The 21,047-nt window shown below is 39.9% G+C and overlaps 1 protein-coding gene across 1 annotated transcript in view; it reads left to right on the top strand.

Annotated features, from left to right (window-relative positions):
- The window catches only part of TBC1D30 (TBC1 domain family, member 30), a 50,554-nt gene that overhangs the window by 23,705 nt on the left and 5,802 nt on the right, over positions 1 to 21,047 (top strand). The window contains exons 3-9 of the mRNA XM_009997771.1: positions 5,113 to 5,174; positions 5,546 to 5,611; positions 8,719 to 8,844; positions 9,302 to 9,487; positions 12,395 to 12,563; positions 13,691 to 13,859; positions 16,642 to 16,747. Coding sequence (XP_009996073.1) covers positions 5,113 to 5,174; positions 5,546 to 5,611; positions 8,719 to 8,844; positions 9,302 to 9,487; positions 12,395 to 12,563; positions 13,691 to 13,859; positions 16,642 to 16,747 — 884 coding nt within the window. The remainder of the gene's footprint in view (positions 1 to 5,112; positions 5,175 to 5,545; positions 5,612 to 8,718; positions 8,845 to 9,301; positions 9,488 to 12,394; positions 12,564 to 13,690; positions 13,860 to 16,641; positions 16,748 to 21,047) is intronic.

Below are 21,047 nucleotides of genomic sequence, written 5' to 3'. Positions count from 1 at the left end.
CCCCCGCCGGGCCCTGCGCACCCTCAGCCCCTCCAGCCCGTTCCCGCTGCACCGGGTACCGCTGGGCTTGCCGGAGACCCCTCCTCCCGCCCAGCCTTTGTCTGCCCTAGGGTGTTGTCTAAACGTGCAGCCGTGCTTCTCCTGAGGGGAAGGGCGGATCTGTGGTGGGTTTTTTTCTGGATCCTGCTTCAGTACCGGGGTCTCTTAAGGACCAGGTAACACGGTGTGTTTGCTCCCGGGAGCTGGGCTCTCAGCAGAAGCACTGATGAGTGATCATTACTAGAGGCTAGAATACTAGATTCTAATTGTTTGCCGTCACATTTTTTTTATCATTTGGCGTTTTTGTTGACGTATTGGAAATTTGAGTTCAATTTACAGTGGCAGAGCTGTCACTTGTAGCTAAAATGTTGATCTGTTCCCTAATCCGAGGCATTTGCAGAGCACGCGAGTCCAAGGTCTAAAGAAACCGTAGGGCAGCGCACAGAAGTGTGTAGGGCTCAGTTTCCCGCTGTGCTGTGCATGTGTGCCATGCACGCAGTGCTGACTGTTCCGTGTTCGAGGTGGCTTTCAGATCCTTATTATGAATAAGGTCTCAGAGATGTTCTGGTTGGTCGGTTTGTGGGGTTGCTGTTTTCGAGGAAATTTCCTGACTCACAGACTCTTTTGATATCCCAGGTAATGTTATCTGGATAATGATGTTCTTTTACTTATGCTTCCACAAAGACCAGGGGAGATGATTGGAAGCATAACCACAAATGCCGTAGTCTCAAAGCTAGGAAATCCCACTGGATTGAAGTTTCCATAAAATCAATATGCAAATAAACACAATAATATAATTCAGCATGCATGCTTTTGTAGAGTAATGGAGACAGGATACTGAGTGAGCCCTTAAAAAAAAATAAATCATAGGATCATATAATAAGCTGAATGAAGTTTCCTTCAGATTTTGTATTCAATTTGTATTTGTATTTTCTTCAGTGTCTGTATTCAGAAGTTTCTGTAGACTGTTGATTTAGATGTGCTTTGATACTCAGTGAGCTCTCAGTGCACTTTGGCTCCTAACAAAAGTGGTTTTATGCAGAGTTACTCAGAATGTTACTTTTATTTCTCATTTTCCAGATGAAAACTTAGAATTAGAGATAAATTACAATACAAGGCTAAGAATCTTCCTGAAACAAGCAATGAGTTAATGTTGCCACTTTTTCCCCCAGGTTTGGACTTCCTCTGCACACAAAGCTGCTTTGGGCCTTTTCCCTCATATGTTTTCAATTAAATATTTATTTGCTTTCCATTGAAGATGTTTCCACAGCTGCTTTTAAGTACAGCCAAAAACACACAGCGATATGCTTTGTAAGTTTGAAGCTGTGGCTTTAAAGCTCACACACATGCATCAGAACAGATAATCTTCCTATGCTTTTTCTGGTTTAGTTTTTCTGAAAAATTCCCAGAATTTGCCTCATCCTTTTGTTTCATGTTGGTGAGGAGTGGGGATTTGATTTCTTCATCCAGGTACTTGGCTGACCTCAACATTTTAGACCACTCCAGTGGCTCATTTAGGTGGTTGTGTGCTAGATTTTAGTCGTGCAGTGGAAGACTGCTAGGGTTTGGGAATCCTAAGGCTGCAGTCTCTCCTCTTACAGCCTTTTGTTGTCAGGAGTGGTTGTATATTTAATGTGGAAAAGCTAACTGGTCTGGATTTTGTGGATTTTTGTATTTTTCCTTTAACATTATTTTTCAAAATAACTTTTCAGCAATGGTTTCTGGTGACCTGGTTGCAAGGGCAATGAACAGACCTTCAGAAATTTGACTGGTGCAAAAATATGTACTTTTGTGTGTGCTTATATTTGGGGAGCTAATAATTAATACATGTTCCCAAAACACTCCTGCTTGCATGAGTTAATACAGTTTTTCGGTGTGAAGCATCAGTCGAAAGTGTATGAACTGAGGGTGATAATTTGTCAGATGACACGATAGCCTGGCTGGCTTGATGTAAAAGGGCTGAGTTGTACTGACAGCACTTAGAGTCACCAAGAGTGGGAAATACTGCTGCGTAGATGGTGTATTCCTGCCAGCCTGTCCTCCTTGCAGATGAGCTGGGATGAAAAGTTCCCATAAGGCCCTAAGAGGTCTTTTCTGCAAAGAGCATGTGTTGACATAATGGAGAGGAACACAGCCCAGAGATGAAGGATTGACAAACATGAGAAAATCCAGGGAAAATATGAGCAGAATGTCTGTGTTAGGGTTGGACGGTTGTGGGGTGCTGAGAGGGGAAGAAGCTATTGAAGAATCTAAGTTTGTGGGGGGAAGACAACTGAAGGAGTTGCTGGTAAGAGGTAGCAGCTGAGGGAAGTGTAAGGGAGAAGAGATGGTATATGGAAAGAGCCCTTGGGGAAAGGCTGGTGATGATGCAGGCAAAAGTGGACAGGATGAAAATAGAATTGAGTGGGGGGAAAAAAGGAAAAAGTATGTGTAGGGGTGGGAGATTGCATAGGAAAAGGGGAATGATGGAGATAGGAAGGTTTGGGAAACCAAGAGAGGTTGGAAAAGGGATAGGCGTTAATTTCCTTGAAGCTCTGAAGTCCAAGGACAAATTCAGTGAGGTGGGCAGAAACTGCACATAGCAAGATGGTTCTTGTGCCAGAAATAAGTAACGAGCAATGAAGTGCTGCTCCCAGCTTGCTGGCTGCCTTTCTGCCCCAAGGAGCTCCTGGGTGGGTATAGCCTTCCTTGCTCTGTCTGTATTTTGCAGCTTCTTTCTTCTTGTTTACTTGCTGTTCTCTTACTGAGCAAGGTTGTAATTTTGTTTGTTTTAGGAAAGGTAAATTCTTTAAAATGGATAGGAATGAACTGTTCCTGTATGATCTGTGGCTCACTTCCCATGGCTCTTCCCTTCCCCTGTCACAAAATCATCCCATAGTTTGATTTTGAGATTATTTCTAACTAGGAACAAGTAAGGGGACACAGACAATAGTGGCTTCTAGTAGAGGTTACAGAATGCGGCCTGACCTTGCCATACCAAAGAGAGTGCACTGTGTAGTCTGGTGTTGCCACATGTTCTTCTCATTTCTAGTAATTTTCACAGCCATCATAACTGTTTGTCATGTTTTAATAAATGCTGTGGTGGATGGAGGTTCAAGAATCTCATTTCAGTCCCATTAAATCAAGAGAGAGAGCTCTCTGGGCCTCAATGTGAACTCCGTGGTCAGGATGTTCATGGAAATGATACTTGACCTTATTCTGAGGTTATATCTTACTGTGCTTGATCTTTTGCAGACTTGGCTGTCTCTTCTTGCATATTTCTTCTGAAATTTATAAGACAAAGAGTGAAATGATTACTGGGATCTCTAAGTCTTAGAAAACTGTGATTTAATATTTGGCTGCTGAGCTGGAAATGAATATGTGATTATTTTGGAAAGCTATTGCTTCTTTGCTACGAGGCAGTGTTAGATAACATGTCAACATCTGTTACCTTAACAAAAAGAGCTCTTGGTCGTGATATCTTTTTGTGTGTATTAGGGTTTTCCAGTGCTTACCACTAGATTGCTTGGGAACGAGACTCACTTTTTTGCATTTACAGCAAATGTGATACAATTCCATCTTAGTACGTTACTGGCATTGTTACATGGCTTTGAATTATTATGAAGAGATTTATCTATTAGAAGTCCCTGCTGAGTGTCATGGAGTTATGGGGAAGAATACTAATAAACAGTTACTTCCAGGAATAACTGTTAAATGCCTTGAAAAACATTAAAGAATTCTATTACGGTTTAAAGCTTTTATTTTGCTAGATCTGACAAGCATGTCTTTTAAACCTGACGCAGGGAATGGAAAGTGCCAAGCCCCATGTCTCAATGATGCAATTCTAAAATGCTAAAATTCTAAACAGTACTAGGTTTTGTGTGAATTTTCTTTCTTTCTCTTCCCCCCCCCCTACCAAAAGGGAAGAGGTTGGGAGAAGCCTTGAAGGAGAAGGCTTTGTCTTTAAATCTGTATTTATTAAGCATTTAGGTTTTAAAATTACTTACTGCCACTTCAGTATGCAAATGCTGAAAGGCATATTACATTCCATAACTAGCAAATGCCACTACAGTTTGGGTTTCTCTTAGACTCGCAGGCTTAGTTCTCAAAAGCACTGAGTATTACTGGTGAGTTGGTTAGCATGGATTTTCATATACCTAAAACCTTGCAGGATTAAAATACGTTTGTTTTCTAATATATATATATACACACACATGCACGGGTTATATATTAAAAACGTTTGGCTTGATATTCTAGAAATTAAAAAATCTATACTTTTAAATATAGAGCAATATTTGGTATTAAATGATGGAGGACAAATGAAGAAAGGCTCTGTTCTTTATGCCAGAGGCGTTGAGGGAGGGATGGGACGCGGCGTTCAGCACCCGGGCTCTGGACAGCGGCACTTCCAGCAGCAGGGACCTGGAACCGCCAAAATGTGGGATGTAAAGCAAATAAATAGCAAGTGTGCCTGTGCCTCATGTTATGGCATGACCCAGTGTAGGCTAAACCCGAGATCCTGCCATTTTATATAGTATTTTATTAGCAGGCATCTTTATACCAATTAAAATAACTTGCTCATATGGCCAACATCTAAGCTTAAATGGGAATACTGACCAAACGTGCTTTATATTCTGAGCCATTGTAAATATATATATTCTGAGCAACGAAATAATTTTAGCACCCCAAACTTAGAAGTGAGTTTTGAGTAATTTAATGTCAAGAAGTTGAAATAAAAGGAAATAAACTGTCCCTGTAGATATTTTTTCTGTGCATATAATAGTTGGCCGTGTGCAGATCTAGTTTGAAAAATAGTTAACTCTGTGATTTTTAGTGAAATTAGTTGTGCCCAACTTCATCACTAAAGAGGGTATTACTGATTTTAAAAACATTTTGTCCAGGTACTACTTAACATTTGCCTTGAGATCACTGTGAAGGCAATAATTCACAGAAACAGGTTGAAGTGTAATTATTGAAACATGTAGCTGAAATTGTATTTCAATTGTGGTTTTGTTTGGTTTGGGGTTTTTTTTCCCTCTTCTAAGCTAGATGGAAATAATGACCTTTTTTTTTTTTTTTCCTGTTTGTTTCTAGGGGTTGATACAAAATTGAAGTTCACTCTTGAACCATCTTTAGGTCAAAATGGTTTTCAGCAGGTAATTCGATTAATTTTTCTCTTGAGGTCTGGATTCTCTTCTATCAGGGTACTTGCCCTAGTTCAAAAGTTCATCAGTGTCAGCATATTGTTTGCAATTGCATCAAGAGCTGTTTTATTAGTATTTGGAAAATGCAATAGGCTTTCATTGTTTACTCAGATACTTCATAAGTCTCCGTGTCCTGGAATATTACCTTTTTGTTGTATTATTAAGTAATGCATCTACATTTTCCCCATGGGTGGATTAAGCAGTTGGACTGCAATGTGTGCAGTAAAATGAAATGAATGTGCGTGTCTCCAGTGTCATAAATGTTGTTATCCTGTTGCATTAAATGGTGGATTTTATACATTTTTGGATGCTTTTGCTTTTAGTGGCATGATGCACTCAAAGCAGTGGCCAGATTGCCAACAGGAATACCAAAAGAATGGCGGAGAAAGGTACGTAGACCTGTACACTTTGTCGGATGTTGCCTGTGGGTTCTTCAGGGGAGAGAGGTGAATGGCATCAGTGGTTTTTCACAAATATTGGAAGCTTTAAGTTACACTGGGGATTCTTCCTAGTTCATGTTCTTCACTGATAACCTCACAGAGCAGGTGGGAGGCTGAGGAGACAGGTGAAAATGGTGTTTTCAAGAGCTGAGCTCTTTCTGCTTGAGACTTAGGTAACTGATTCTGGTGCAGATGTTGTTGCTTCGTTCTGTCAGTCTCAAGGAATTGCTGCCTCCGCAGCTGGAGATCAACTGAAAGGAGAGCAAATCTGCAGAGTAGGCTGTCATGCTATGAAGGTGAAGTTGATAGCTGCTAGTGCTGACAAGAATGAAAGAAACATTTGATGGGGGAAAGGCAGACAGCCTAAATTAGGGAAGTTCAGAGTCAGTGATGTAGAGTGGTAGAGTGTGCCAATTATGAAAAATTTTACTGGGTTAGTATTGCAAGACAAGGTCCAGCGTGGGATTTTCCTAAACTTGCTTTATTGTTTTCTTCAGCAATGTTAGAATAGAAGTTCCCTGGTTTCGAAAAATGCATGTCTGTTCATCTTTTCTATAAAACTGAGTCACACGTATTTTTGACGCATCAGATTCGTTTCCCTTTTCCTGTTTTCTTTTTGCTGTCTTTCTAACCGGGGCTGTCCCTCTTCATAAATCAGGGGAGAAGGAAATGGAAGTCTTAGAGTGGCATCCTTTTCCTCACATCACTATGCTTTTACTTTTAATTTGCAACTCCAGCGAATCATTAAATCCATCAAACAGCCTGTTTTCTTTCCTGAAGTGTTCTTTTCCCACACTCCAGTAAGCCTCTGAGACACTTTTCTGCAGTAAATGAGTGGCAGAGGTCATAGAATCACAGTGTTTGAGGTTGGCAGGGACCTCCTGAGGTCATGTAATCCAACCCCCATGCCCAAGCAGGGCCACCTTCAGCCAGTTACAAGGGACTGTCCTCATGGCTTTTGAATATCTCCAAGGAAGAAGACTCTACAGTCTCAGTGGACAATCTCTCTCAGCGCTCTGTCACACTTGCAGTAAAAAAAAGTGTTCCTTGCTGTTTGAACAGAACCTCCTGTATTTCAATTTGTGCTTGTTGTCTCTGGTTCTGTCACTGGGCACCACTGAGAAGAGCCTGGCTCCATCCTCTTTGTACCCTCCCTTCAGGTATTATATAAATTTGTAAGATACTGTAGGAGCTTTCTCTTCTCCAGGCTGAACAGTCACAGCTCTCTCAGCCTTTCCTCATGGGATTTATGCTCCAGTCCTTTAATCCTCTTAGTGGCTCCTTGCTGCACTGTCTTCAGTAGCTCTGTCTGCTGCACTGGGGGAGCCCAGGACTGACTGGACCTACCACTCCAGGTGTGTCTCACCAGGGCTGAGCAGAGGGGAAGGATCACCTCCCTCCACCTGCTGGGAACGCTCTGCCTCATGCAGCCCAGAGGGCCTTTGGCCTTTCTTGTCACAAGGGCACATTGCTGCCTCATCATCAACTGTTTGTCCACTAGCACCCCCAGCTCTGCAAAGCTGTTTTGCAGCTGGATGGTCCCCAGCATATACGGGTGCCTGTGCTTGTTTGTCTTCAGGTGCAGGACACCTCACTTCTCCTTGTTGAAGTTCATGAGGTTCTTGACAGGCTGGATAAATGGGCTGGCAAGGTGCTGTAGGACTTATCAGTCACTTCTTCCAGCTTTGTGTCATCAGCAGACTTTCTGGGGTATGCTCTGCCACATCATCCAACTCAGATCTCTCTTTTCCTTTGCATTCTGCCCATCTCTGTGTTTGCTCACAAGTGACCACATGATGCTAACCAAAGAATTAGCGCTAAGAAAAGGGATTTTGTCTTTCCACTGCTATTCTCTGGTTTCACAATTATTTTAATGAGATTGATACCAAAATAAAGGAAACATTTTGTGTTGGCAGCATGCTGATTGCCTCCTTTGCTGGCAGCAGAAGGAGAAGGGTGACATCTGCATTATTGCTGTGGCATGTGACATTTGTTTTCTGGGGCTGGCAGAAAGAAAGAATCCAGTCAAACAGCATCAGTAGGATGTCACCAGTGCCAAAGGCTGCTGGGAGGCAGAACAGCAGCATTCCTCTCTGCATGGGTGGCTTTGCAAATGTGTGGGAAGGGACATTTAAATGAGAAAACATGAGATTCTGGGAGCTGTCTATAAATTCCTTCATCATGCAGCTATCTACGTGTTTAAATCTGTGGGAAGTGTCTGAATTGCTTTTCTCACTTGAGTGTGTTAATAACTGACATAAAACTTGGCCAGTTTGGTTTCATGATTTCTTTGAGTTTCTTAAAGAGAAAGATCCTTTACTGGTTGTCTTTGTGTGATACGTCATGTATCTTTCATGATTCAGGAACTTTTCAAATGTGTAATAAAGGCCCAGCCTTTGTCTTAGATACACATGCATAAATCTCTTCTGGTAATTATTAGGCTTTAAAAATAATGTTTGTTTTCAGAACCCCCTGTAGCACCAACAGTTGAGAAAGCCCTCTTGTAAGAGTAGCTTACTCTGATCCATGTGGTACTTTGAGATCAATCCCAAATGGTTAACACTAGATCCTGTTTCTTCTGCAAAGTTGATCATTAGAGACCTCTGGTAATGAGAAGCACCACTAGATTTCTTCTGTGGGCTTTCCAGGAGACAGATCCATGGCTGGGTTTGAGGAAACACAGCCACAGTGTTACCTCTTAGAACTCCTTGCTGGTGAAGAGGCTAGAAGAGCTGAACTGACAAGGAGGGTCCTGGTAGGAAAGCTTGCTTCCATCTTGGAGAGTCCATGTGGATTCAGTTTCTCACTTGCATCTTTGTGAGCAGTTCACAGATGTGGACACTTAATGCTGATTCCTTCCTTTATGCTTTAGGGAGCAAGGTGTTATTTTAATTGTGCACAAATGGTTTTAGATACGGTTATGTATATTTCAAGCCTAACAGCAGATGTCAGCTGGGGGAAACTGACAAGGTTTGTCTGACAGGATGTATGAAAACTGTTTTTATATTTTATCTGAGAAATAATTTCTTTTGGTGACTTGCTTTGTGTGTTTGTAGGTTTGGCTGACCCTAGCTGATCAGTACCTGCACAGTATTGCCATTGACTGGGATAAAACCATGCGTTTCACCTTCAATGAAAGAAGTAATCCTGATGATGACTCTATGGGCATCCAGATAGTAAAGGTAGCCAGCTCATTTATTTTATGTTGTTAATGAAAAGGGAAGGTTGTTTTTGGTTTTTGTTTTTTAAATAGATGGAATTTGCATTTATTTTGGTCTCTGCAACTGCTTTGACAAAAATTACACCTTAATTCCCATTGGCTCATGAAAATTTTTTCTTTAACTTCTTTGGTCCTTCTTCTGCACTGGTCTGGTTAGTGTTAACCTGGGAAACAATTACTGTATACTGACTTTAGGTAACATGTTTACTTAAGAGCTTGCTGAGCCTATTTCTCTTCACTAAGCTAGAAGTTTACAGTTAAAAAAGAAACATCATCAGCTTTGGGAGAATGTATTGGGCGAGTGGAGGTGGAAGAAGGACTGGGAGGGGCAGGCGGGAGAACGAAAAGTTAAGGAAAATGCACATCTTTTCTCTCTGTTCCTGTCTTTTTTTTTTTTCCTTTTTTCCCCCCCTTTAAAGGACCTTCACCGAACTGGTTGCAGTTCTTACTGTGGCCAGGAGGCAGAGCAAGATCGAGTGGTGTTAAAACGCGTTTTGCTGGCTTATGCCAGATGGAATAAATCTGTTGGTTATTGTCAAGGATTCAACATATTGGCTGCACTTATTCTGGAAGTAATGGAGGGCAATGAAGGGGATGCCCTGAAAGTGAGTAAATATTATATTTCTTCCAGTGTTGAAGATTGCTTTTAATTAGTGAATTTCAGAATAAACCAGTGCATTGATTTCATGACAGCCTAAAAGAGCAGGACACAAAGGAGTCAACCAATTTATATCTGCAGATTGTTATTCTTTCTGAGCTGAAGTGAACAGTGTGAATGTTACCAGTTTGTTGTGTTTTTTTTTAACAAACAGATGACATCTTGACCATAATGACAAGAAATGGGAACATGGCAACTGGTTTTAAAATATCTTATCTCACAATCCCAAATCCCATGTTAGTTAGCTGAAACCTTCAGATTTAATTATCAGCCTCTTGTGTGGCAGTGGAATGCGAGGCAGTTCATGTTTGCTGCGTTTCAAAGCAAATTCTAGGAAAAAACAAAGTATTTTAAATTAAAATAAATCACCTTGAAGCTACTTTCTGGGCTATACATTAGTCACACAGTGTTGAATTTTTTAGGCTTTTTCTATTCTAATTAAAATAAAGCTTAATGAAATTGATCATATGTCAGAAAATGGAAGTACAGTTTACTACAAGGCATGCTTTAAGGTTTGCCATGATCATGTGCAAATTTCCTGAAGTCAGCTTGCTCCTATGTGTGAGTTGGGGTCAAATTAGTCAAAGATGACTGTTGAGATACTGAGCTGTTCATTTTGCCATAGACAATTATTTAAATAAGGTAAATACTTAAATTCACTCAGAGCTCCTAAAATATAAAGTTTTTGTTAGTGGAGTCCAGCTAGCTGATATTTAATACTTCATTCTAGAGAGCTGCCTGTAATAGTATGAAAATACCATCATATGCCTACTTCATATCAGAGAGTAAAATTTCCTTTCATTAATTCTTGCTAAAAATTTCCTCACTTGTTTTAACATTTTATTATGAACTTACACTGTCCAGGAGCTCCTAAAACATTATAATATAGGAAATATGATTGCCCAAGGTTTATGAAGTCCAAGTTGATTTTAAGAACTGTGTTCATCCTTTATATTAGTGGATTGACTTTTACTGAGAGCACTGTCAGGCTCTTTGTCCTAGGGAGACAAAAGGAATTGTTTGAGCATGTGGCTGTTTTGCTGTTGTAGGCACTGTGCCATCTAAAGCAAGTGAGGAGTGACTTTGGAACAGCTGCAGAGGCTGTTGCCTGCAAAGCTGCCCTTGGAGCTGTGGGGAAATGGTGTTTGGGTTATTGCAGAGCCTGGGAGTTAAGGGAGCAAGGGGATTCACAGGGCTTGCCAGTCAAGTCCACATTCTGGGAAGGACGTTGTAAACAAAGCTCTGTGTTTGGGAAGTGTCTCCCAGAGGCTGGGGAATGGCTGGTACTATGGACATCAGGAGGCTTTAACAGCATGGGAGCCGACATGGTAGCTTCAGTCGGTACCCAGCCAGGCATTCCTATGATCTCATATATCTGAGATTTCTGAACTCACACCACTCAATGGGAAGGGAGCAAAAGCCTTTATGAAATGGTTTAATTTCGTAGGGGTTTATTGTTGTAAGAAATTAATGAAAACACAAACAGCACACTTCTAAATTAAAATTGCTGTATTAAATTATCGAAATATATCTGAACAAAAGAAAGCATCTTTTAAAAAGACAGTGAGGTGTCCCAGTATTCAGCACAGATGAGAGAATGCATCTGACAAAACGAGATTCCAGCTTCCTTGTCTGTCATGTTTTGATCACCTATTTGCTTTCAATCCTTAAAACTAAACAACAACAGAAAAAAGCATTTGTAAAAGCTATTGATTGACCTGTCTTGACTACCAAGCTACATGGAATATGGAACAGAAGAATGTTATTTCCCAAAAAAGTCTTTCAAGGACAAGTGCTAGTGTAGAGTCACATACAGTCTGGGAGAGAGAAGGGAGCAGTAATACTGTGTAAGGTGATGCTTTTGGAAGTGCAGTGTCTGCCAAGTTGTTTTTATCTTATGATCTTTATGAAAAGAGAGGGATTGAAAGAAGGATTCTTCTTTGTCTCAAGCATCTCCTCTCTGTTTGTACTCTTCCCAGGCATTAAGAGGAAATGGGCAATAAGGGTGCTTGTTGGAAATTTTATGGAAGGAGTAATGGGGAGTTGAAACAGATGGGATGACCACATGCAGGCCCTCTGGATACAGTTTGTAGAGTGGCCACAGAGATTGTAAAAGGTCGTGAAGTGAAGGCCGGCATCTTCTGTTGGGCTGAAGACATACATCAGCTTTTGCATGTTTCTTTGTTTCATTTGATCATTCTTAAAAGTCTGACACTATCCAGTTAATACATTGCCACCCATAGGGTTGAGCTGTCTCACTTGAAACAGGTGTCTGTTTAAAATGTATTGTGCTGCTTAATTTAGCACCTTTTAATGTGATAAGATGAAGTGCAGCACATGGTAACACATTGCAATAAAATGTGTGGAGAATGTTTCTTAACAAACAGTGTCTTGCATTTTGGAGAGGAGGGGGAAAATTATTTGTAAAATCAGTCTTCTAGTTGTGGCAGTTAACAGCCAGAGATGGGACAGCAGAACTTGCCGGTAGAGTGGAGAAGATCATAGACATGTACAACATGAAAAGTGTCAAAAATTCCCTTGTTTTGAGTAATGCTTCCAGTTTGGGGTGTAGCCTATTGTGTTACTGATTTTGGTCACTAGTAGTTCATAAATTCTGGACAACTTCAAGAGGCCTTTGCACCTTAATTGCTTGTGGATACCTAGTGTACCTATGTATACTGAAAGTGATGTTTTTTCTCCATAGAAATGGAGATACCAGAGGCATGTGTTGCCACTGGCTCCAAGCCATTCTTTTCCAGCAAATTCTTTCAAATTCTATTTATTTTTTCTGTTATTCCTAGAAAATAACTGGCCCTTTAAGTCCTACAGGATTGTATTTAATTTCCTTCCACAGATCATGATTTACCTAATTGATAAGGTGCTTCCTGATAGCTATTTTGTCAATAATCTCCGTGCTCTCTCAGTGGATATGGCTGTTTTCCGAGATCTTTTACGAATGAAGCTCCCTGAACTGTCTCAGCACTTAGATACCCTGCAAAGAGCTGCTAACAGAGAAAGTGGAGGTAGGTTCAACAGAAAAGATCATTTAATTCCTTTTTGCTATTGTTTCATCTGAGCACTGGTCTAAAAATAGTCATTCACGTGTTTACATGAGTTTATTGCTTAGAAGATGTATTTTCATAGAATCATAGGATAGTTTGGGCTGGACAGGACCTTAAAGATCATCTAGTTCTCTCTCCTCTGAATGGGCAGTGATACATCGCACTAGACCATATTTCTCAAAGCCCTATCCAGTCTGACCTTGAACACTTTGAGGGAGGGGGCCTCGACAGTTTCCCTGGGCAACCTGTTCCAGTGTCTCACCACCCTCATGGTAAATAATTTCTTCCTAATATCTAATATAAATCTTCCCTCTTCCAGTTTTAAACCATTACCCTGTGTCCTATCATTACATGCCCTTGTAAAAAAGTCCCTCTCCAGCTTTCTTACAGGCCCCCTGCAGGTACTGGAAGGCTGCCCAAACTGCATAGAAACAAAGGAGTATCAAGGATCTAGTTACTGTTTGAAAGCATTTTCAGGCAGCAGCCTCTTTGGTCATGACCTTCAGTGCATCAGTTTATACTAGGGTGCACAGAGTGTTCTCCGAGCATGACAAGAAAGTAAAACTTCCGAATTTCAGACAGAAATACTAAATCAGCAAGACAAAAGGAAAACTGAATGTGTCACAATTGCTTCTGCTAAGCTGGCAGTACATCAGGATTTTAAAATAATAGATAAGACTTTACAGAGACAGCTTAACCTTCACACAGATAAAAACTTCTACGCAATGCAGCGCATGTGTTTTGGTTTTGTTTTTTTCATAAAAGCTTTAAGCTCATATGGTACTGGGGAAGGAAAATCAATCTTCCTGATATAAGGAAAAAAATGTATTTTGGTGTTATGCATAGTTTATGCTCCAAAACCAGTGCTGGTGTTTAGAGCTTTTTGCAGTGTGGCAGAATGCAAGGTGACCAAGTATGTCCTTTTTCCATTGCTCTTTTTCTCAGCTCGTTTCTGGACAGCTGCAGGCTCAGTAAGTTTTGAGCAATATCAGACATACTAGAACATCTGCTGGATTTCAGTATGTAGTTTATACTGCTTGTAAAATAACAGCAGATTACAATTACTTTAAGAACTATTTTTTTTTCAGGAGGCTACGAACCCCCACTTACAAATGTCTTCACAATGCAGTGGTTTCTGACCCTCTTTGCCACTTGTCTGCCTAACCATACAGTTCTGAAGATCTGGGATTCAGTATTCTTTGAAGGCTCTGAAATTATACTGAGAGTAGCTTTGGCTATCTGGGCAAAGCTAGGAGAGTAAGTGGTCATTTTAATCACATTTTTCTTTTGAGTATGTACAGTGTATGCAGCTTATGTTATCTGAAGAGTCAGTTTTCCCATTTAAACAAGATGCAATTTTTCAGGATAACGAATCTATTTTTAAAAGCTGCACAAATCATGATAATGAATTGACTCTTTACATTATCTAGGTATAATGTCTTCATGCTGTTCTAAAAGGTGGTTGGACTTTCTAGAGCATTAACCTCTGAGGGAGCTGGTAAATACTCTATGGAAAAACAGAGAGACTTGAGTGTGACTGGCTAATTTTCTTGGCTATCTGAAGCTGGAGATGTTAATTCCCTTATATTCACTTCAGTACACCAAAGGATTTTAGTCCATTGGCTGTACCCAAGAAGAGAGTTCCGTGTTGTAAGAGAATGATTTGGTCTTTTACAGTCATATTCTGTTAAGACCTGCAAACAATTTTTCCTGAAATTCTCTGCTTTTAGGTACATTCTAGCCAAGTTTCTGTTGTAGTTCTTTATGGCCTTGGAAAGTGACCACATTGGACAGAACAAAATAGATGGTTAGTTCTTCCTTTGATATCATAGGAAATATTTGCATTCAGGTGTGAGCTCTGACAGGTTGAACAGATGTTAGTTCAGCTGGAAACTTTTCTCAGCTGGTGTCAGTGACTGCATAAAATTTTTCTTGTGATGCCTGTCAACAGTCATCTTCCTTTTTTCCCTGAGACTAAATTACTGGGACTTATGTTCAGCTTTGTCCTTGAAGGTTTAATTTCTTCTTTGTTTCTGAACAAGTTAGCACTGCAGGCCAGCAGCATTGTGAGAGATTGTTTAGTATATTTGATTTTTAATCTGAAGAATTAGAATGAGAATGTATTTTAATTTATTAATTGATTGCTGATTTCCTAGGGGCTTTATTTGTTAGTTCAGGAACGAAACTTGCATGAATCATTTGAATTAGGATTAAGCAATTTATAGTCCCATTGGGCTTTGTTACTTTGTACTAGACCTTTAGATAAAAGGTCTTATTGCAGTAGGTCTCTGTGCACTTCAAAGCTGTAATTAAAAATGTTTCAGCTCATAACACGATAAAAAAATCAAGTCACCGCTTTGAAGATTTTACTGTAGAATTTAAAGCAAAAATGAAATGTGTTTTATAAAAACCGGGAGGAATGGAATAATCTATAAGAATATGTCAAAAAGAGTAAACTGATCACACTGCTTGCCTTTGTGGGAAGTGGGAGAAGGTCTTTCAGATTTGGGGCAATTAACAGAAAGGGACACTGGTGTGATAACCAGAGATCCAGAAGATGATGATTGCTGAGACTGAACAAGAATTGAACTTCATTAAGCTCGTGATTAATGGTATTGAATTAAATGAGGAAGTAAAAGACCAGGCACTGTGTTTTTGCTGGGAGAGGACTGATTTGTTCCTCTTTCTTCTCTGCTAGAAATAGAAAGCGGGCATTTAAAGAAGTGAGACCTGAAACAGTGCTCATAGTCTCATGATCTTTGTACTTCTCAAGACTGTCTTTCTAGGCATGAAAATGGGGTGAGAAGTGTTTTTCCTAAAATTCAGGCAGTTGAATCCTGCTTCTGTGTTGAGGGAGACTGAAGGAATGGGCAGCTTAAAAACAGGTTCTGTAGAGAAAGCAGTATGTGGAGGTCATGAGAGAATGCAGGTATCAGGGAAGGTAAGCACAGTCTGTGATCATTGACTACATTTTCATTGTTTCTACTTCCCCCCCTGACTACTTAAGCATTTTTTTAGCTAAACTATGATTTCAGTAGGAGTTTCATACTTCAGTGATTATTCCAGATGGACACTGAAGATCTAGGGAAGCTTCCTCTTCTAATCCTTAAGAAAAAAAGGCCATGTACTTTTTTGATCATTCCAGCAGCTGTATTTTGCAGAGCACTCTCCAGTATGTAGCCAGCATTGCACTTGTTGGGCTAAGAAGTAAAATACATTTTTCATTTGACAGGAGAGGATTTTTAGCAGTTGACTTTAACATGTATAGAGCAGCTACTCACACAAGCATATCACTCATATTTCTCTTCCTCTAGCTGACAGTCAGTGGGTGATTCTGTGTTTTTAGAAATTTAAAGGAAAGTGGAGAAAAAAAAAACCCACCGCAAAACTTGAAAAAAACCCCAAACAAAGAAAAAAACCCATCCCCAAAACAAAAAAAACAAAACAACACAACAAAAAAGTTTGCATCTCTAATTCAGAAATAGCATTCAGACACAGAATATGAGGGAGTTTTCCTTCATTCTGCATTATATGAGCTCAGTTTTTTTAATACAATGTTGTATAAATAACACCTGAACTTACTCCACTGGAATGTTTTCTGGCTGGTTCATATGTTCCCATCTGACTAAAAAAATCCAGTTCAACCAGTACATTCAGCCATTTGCTGCATAGTGAAGAATGAGTGATGAGACAGTCAAGAAATCTTTTTTAAGCTGATGGGAGAGGTCCTTGTGCTAGTAGGAGGCCAAATTTATTGGTTCTCATGCTGTAGAAGTGAAAGGGGCAGAGGGAATAACCTGTCTGGCCATGCATGAATCCTTTATCATGAGCTGCCAGGAGAGTAAGCTGTGCTCTGGGTGTACTTTTATTACACCAGCATTTCCAGTGTAATGTGCACAGTTTTACTATTTGGAAGTGTAGGGTTGCAATAAATGTAAGAAATAAGGTGTCTAATGGAAGCACATATTTTCTGATGACAGAAAATTCAGGTTTTGTTGGGAAGTGTATAATCATATAACCAACGTTTATTTTGATGTAGGCAAATAGAGTGTTGTGAAACTGCAGATGAGTTTTACAGTACCATGGGCAAGCTGACCCAGGAGATGCTGGAAGACAGTCTGATTGACAGCAATGAACTCATGCAGGTGAGTAATTGCACTGTAATTATTTTTTGTGTTTTCTGTGTGTCCTTTAGGGGCTGATTTCTAATAAATAACATTTTTGTTCAGATACTGCAGAAGCGTAAACTGTTCCAAGAATAAAAGTTTAAGATAACAGGGTTGAGCTAGCATGTTAATGAAACAAATAGATGACCTGCAGTCAAAGCTAAAATCTTATCATATCAATTAAGTATGGAGAACCACGAGGCTCCATTTGATAAAAATTGGATATATGTTGACAGTTGAAAATTTGAGCAGTTGGACTTAAGCAAATAACGTGTAGAACCTTGCAGTAGTCATAATTTTTAGGGTGTGGTTTTATGTTTTGACCAGTTACTTACTACATTGTGTCTTTTTTCATTCTGCAGACATTGTGGGACACAAGAGTTTATTGAGAAGGGAAAAAAAATCCTTCATGATTAAAAAAAACCCCAACAACCATGAACAGTCGACAGCAAATTATAAACAAAGACACATAGATAATTACAGTCCCTGAATTCTTAAAGCATATGTTATTGAATGAGAGCAAACAAATGTTCTGGCAAAGGAGGAGCCTTTAGTATTACAGATGCAATTGTATTGCTTTGAATTGATGCTTTTTTTCCCTGATATCCTTGAGATGTTGTGTAACTAGATGTTTTATAAAGACTTCATGCTACATTTATGGGACTTCACTTTTGGTGAGCTAGAGTATGGTGATTAAATGGGAGCAAATATAGAGCACGTAATTAATCTGATTTTTTTTTATATGGCTTAGGAGAAGGAGAACAAAGTCATTCTCAGTATGTGAAGTTTGGTGAATTTATTACAGTAGTTAGCAGGTGACTTCTGTTACCCATTATTGGAAGTAATACTGACTCTCTTGGATAACATGTTTCCATTGTTTGGTGAAGTACTGCTCTGATGTAAAGGATCACTTTCAGATTTTTTACTGTTGTTATTGCTGCTGTTTTGTTTAATGAGGGAGCTCTAGGAATGAGAGAGGTGAGTATTGTGGCTTTGTTTTACTTCAAAGCCAGAGACTCAGCAGGTCAGAGGTACTTGCATGCTTTTTAAATCATTGTTAGGGTTTCTCACAAGGCATTTCAGATACTGAGTAGGGTGGCCTAAGCTTTTCATATTTGTTCTGTTTCAGTTCCTGGTCTGAAGTGTGATAAGAAAATCAAGATGTGATGTTAGTGACAAAGAGTGGTGTTGGGAAAGCTGAAGTGGGCTTTACTGACGCAGTGTGGATTTCTTTCTTTGCCATTGTGTGTGAAAGAAGATAAGGCACACGTAACTTACTGGTTGAAGGGATGGAAGGTTATTTTAACTGTTGCAATTAGAAATACACTAAATCAACAGGATTTTTGTGCTTCAGCCAACAAAAAAAAAAGATGGTGACACTGGCAGGAGTATTAAGGTAGGATATCATTGCCACTGATGTGCAGAATAGGGCAGGTTTAAGTTTTCTGTATAAAGAAGCAGTGTGTCTGTTTCAGGTGTCTCCTCTCAGTTGAAGAAACCACATTATAGTTTGGGTAGCGTTCTTCAAGTCACAGGCAGGCACCGGCAGCGCAGTCTCCATCTGAGGTGTTTCACTCTGGGCTCTCCTTACGATTAAGTGGAGAGGATTAAGCACTGCAGGGGTTTTACCATTAGGGAATATGACTGCCACCATATGCCTGGCTGCTGAATTTGAACAGTCTTCTATGTGTTGGAGGAAAAAACATAAAGAAATATGAATAATTGCATTAATGAAAGGATCCAGGTTGCTTGAAGGCAACTGTATTTTAAGTTGCTTTAGGCTTTTTCAGAGGAGTAAGGCATAGATGAATGTTTAGACTGTTTTGTTTTCAAAATGCTGGTTTTTTTAACCCCCTATTGGAATAGTGAATTTATTCCTAATACAAGGTGGCTCAAAGATCAGTATCTTGCTCTGGGAAAGGATTATTATCCTACCTTGCCTTCCCTACACATTTCAGTAAAGGCTGCTGATGGCAGTCATCTCACTTTTCTTTAGACTTGCATGACACATACATTGGCATCTGAACTACTTGTCCAGGCTTACTGAAGCCAGCAAAAAGTAACAAGCATTTCTCTGCCACTAGAAAACAAACTACTCTAAAAGGCCTGTTTTCTTTCTTTGGGAGTTAGAGGAGGGAGATATGGGTAATCCTTCAGTGGCAAGTGTTGACAGAGCAGATGTCTAAAGTAGATCAGCAGACTCTTGTCCTCATTCTCTCCACCTGCATGTATAGTTTGTGTAAGTTTATCATTTAAAATTCCTCCCTCTCATGCAGACAATGCATATACCTAGGATTGAGGGCTTAAAGATTTTGCAGATTTGGCCCTTGCATGGCAAGAGTTCTGAGTAGAGAGAGCTGAGGAGAGTATGGAGGAACTGGAGGAACAAGAAAGCCTACAGCATCCTCCTGGTTTCTGATTGAACAGCTTAGGTAAACAAAGGGTAAGTACTGCAGACATTTCAGACTGGGATGCGTATTCAGGACTCAAAGTTAAACAAATACTTTATTCAGTATTGTCCTTTTATTGGCCTATTAATAAACTTCAGTTCTGATGTGGAGACAGAAGGCTGTACTATGCCAGGTGCCTGCAGATATTCTGAACAGCGTGAGCTACTTTATCAGTACATGCTTTCATGTATCTTCAGAAAGTGAGCATTTTTATAAGCAGCTGAACTACTTCAGTTTGTGCACCTAAAAATATTGCAACGTAGAGGAGATGAGAAGCAAACAGAAAAATGAGAGGCATCCCTGTGTGATGACTGTGGTAGAGGGGAACAGAGAGTAATCCCTCTGTAGTACCCAGCATTCTGGACTATCTCCTGTAGACAGTTACCCTGATTTGGTGGTATTCACTGCTACTTTTGCACTTTGTTTTATTTTGGGCTTGGTTTGCTTTTGATTTTGCCCTTTGTTTTGCTCTCCAAGCAAAAGTGAGAAGAGAGAAAAGCCTTAAACCAAAGTGGGGCAGCTCTTGAAATAACCAGATTCAGTAATGGATCAAAACTGGAAGAGGGAAGATTTAGGTTAGACATTAGGAGGAAATTATTCAGTGTGAGGATGGGGAGACACTGGAACAGGTTGTCCAGGGATGTTGTGGAAGCCCCATCCCTGGAAGCATTCAAGACCAGATTGGATGGGGCCCTGAGCATCCTGATGTAGTGGGAGGTGTCCCCATCCATGCAGGGGGGTTGGAACTAGATGATCTCTAAGGTCCTTTCCAACTCAAAACATTCTATGATTCCAGTGGAACTTGCACCAACATAACATTTGTGGATTTTTTAGCCAGAAGGCAAGTAGGGTTTCAGTTATAATCTGATAACAAACAAATAATTGAGGTTAAAATGTGTATGCTAAGCTAAATAGATTTCACAGGATCTGGAAGAAACACAGATTGGAGACAGGCAAAAGCTAAAAATATAATCTGAAACAGTAGGTGCAAGAAGTAAATGGAGGACTTGGAGTAGACCATTTCATTTCAGTGGTAACCAGCATATGAAACAAGTTACCTGTAAAGGCTGTTGACATAAAGAGTAGAAATAAATTCCAGGCACACCTCATTCTCGATGAAGGAAGAGAGTTGACACATATGGGGAGAAAAAACCCAGGAAAGTGTGGTGGAGGTCAAACAAACAGGCAGACAGGTTGGGCTGATGTAGGTCTTTCTTCTGATCATAGCATTCCTTCATCTGGTAGAGTGTCAGGCTATCACTGTTTAGGCTCTAGTGAGTATTTGTCTTTCATAGTAGCAGTGCAGTTTCATAGAGTGGCAAAGCTTCAGTTCAGGCTCTGAGTTTTTGTAGTCATTCTCCTTGCCTTATAGCCCATGCATGGCTCAAACTGAGCTGCACGGTTGCTCTGTGCCTGATCTAGCCAGGAGTGTCCTTCCTGCTCCTCACTGCTTACATCACTGTTGTAGGTGAAACATTTCTTTTTCTTCTTCTGTCAGGAAAGTTCTAGTGCTGTCTAGTACTGAATTACTATTGGCCATTTTTCTTAGTGTATTTAGCACAGACAAGTTCAAGAATGGTTTATGGAGAAATTGTTCAAAAATTTCCTTTCATCTTAATTGAGGTCATTTGCCTTCAGATAAAAATGTCACTGACATTTAATAGCACAGGAAAGAATATCTAAGTGAAAATTTTTTATCGCAGCTAATGAGAAATTTTTATATTCTGTCTTTCAGAAGACATTTAAAAATGCAGAAAAGCTATGGGTTTTCAGAGAAACTCTGAGAAATTACATTGCTACAGTTTTTTTCTTCTGACATTTATGGTCCA

This window comes from Chaetura pelagica, unplaced genomic scaffold, assembly GCF_000747805.2.
Source record: "Chaetura pelagica isolate M959 unplaced genomic scaffold, ChaPel_1.0 scaffold314, whole genome shotgun sequence".
In the NCBI taxonomy this organism is placed as follows: Eukaryota; Metazoa; Chordata; class Aves; order Apodiformes; family Apodidae; genus Chaetura; species Chaetura pelagica.
The sequence above is the reverse complement of the archived record's forward strand: the minus strand, read 5'-3'. Positions and strand labels throughout refer to the sequence as shown.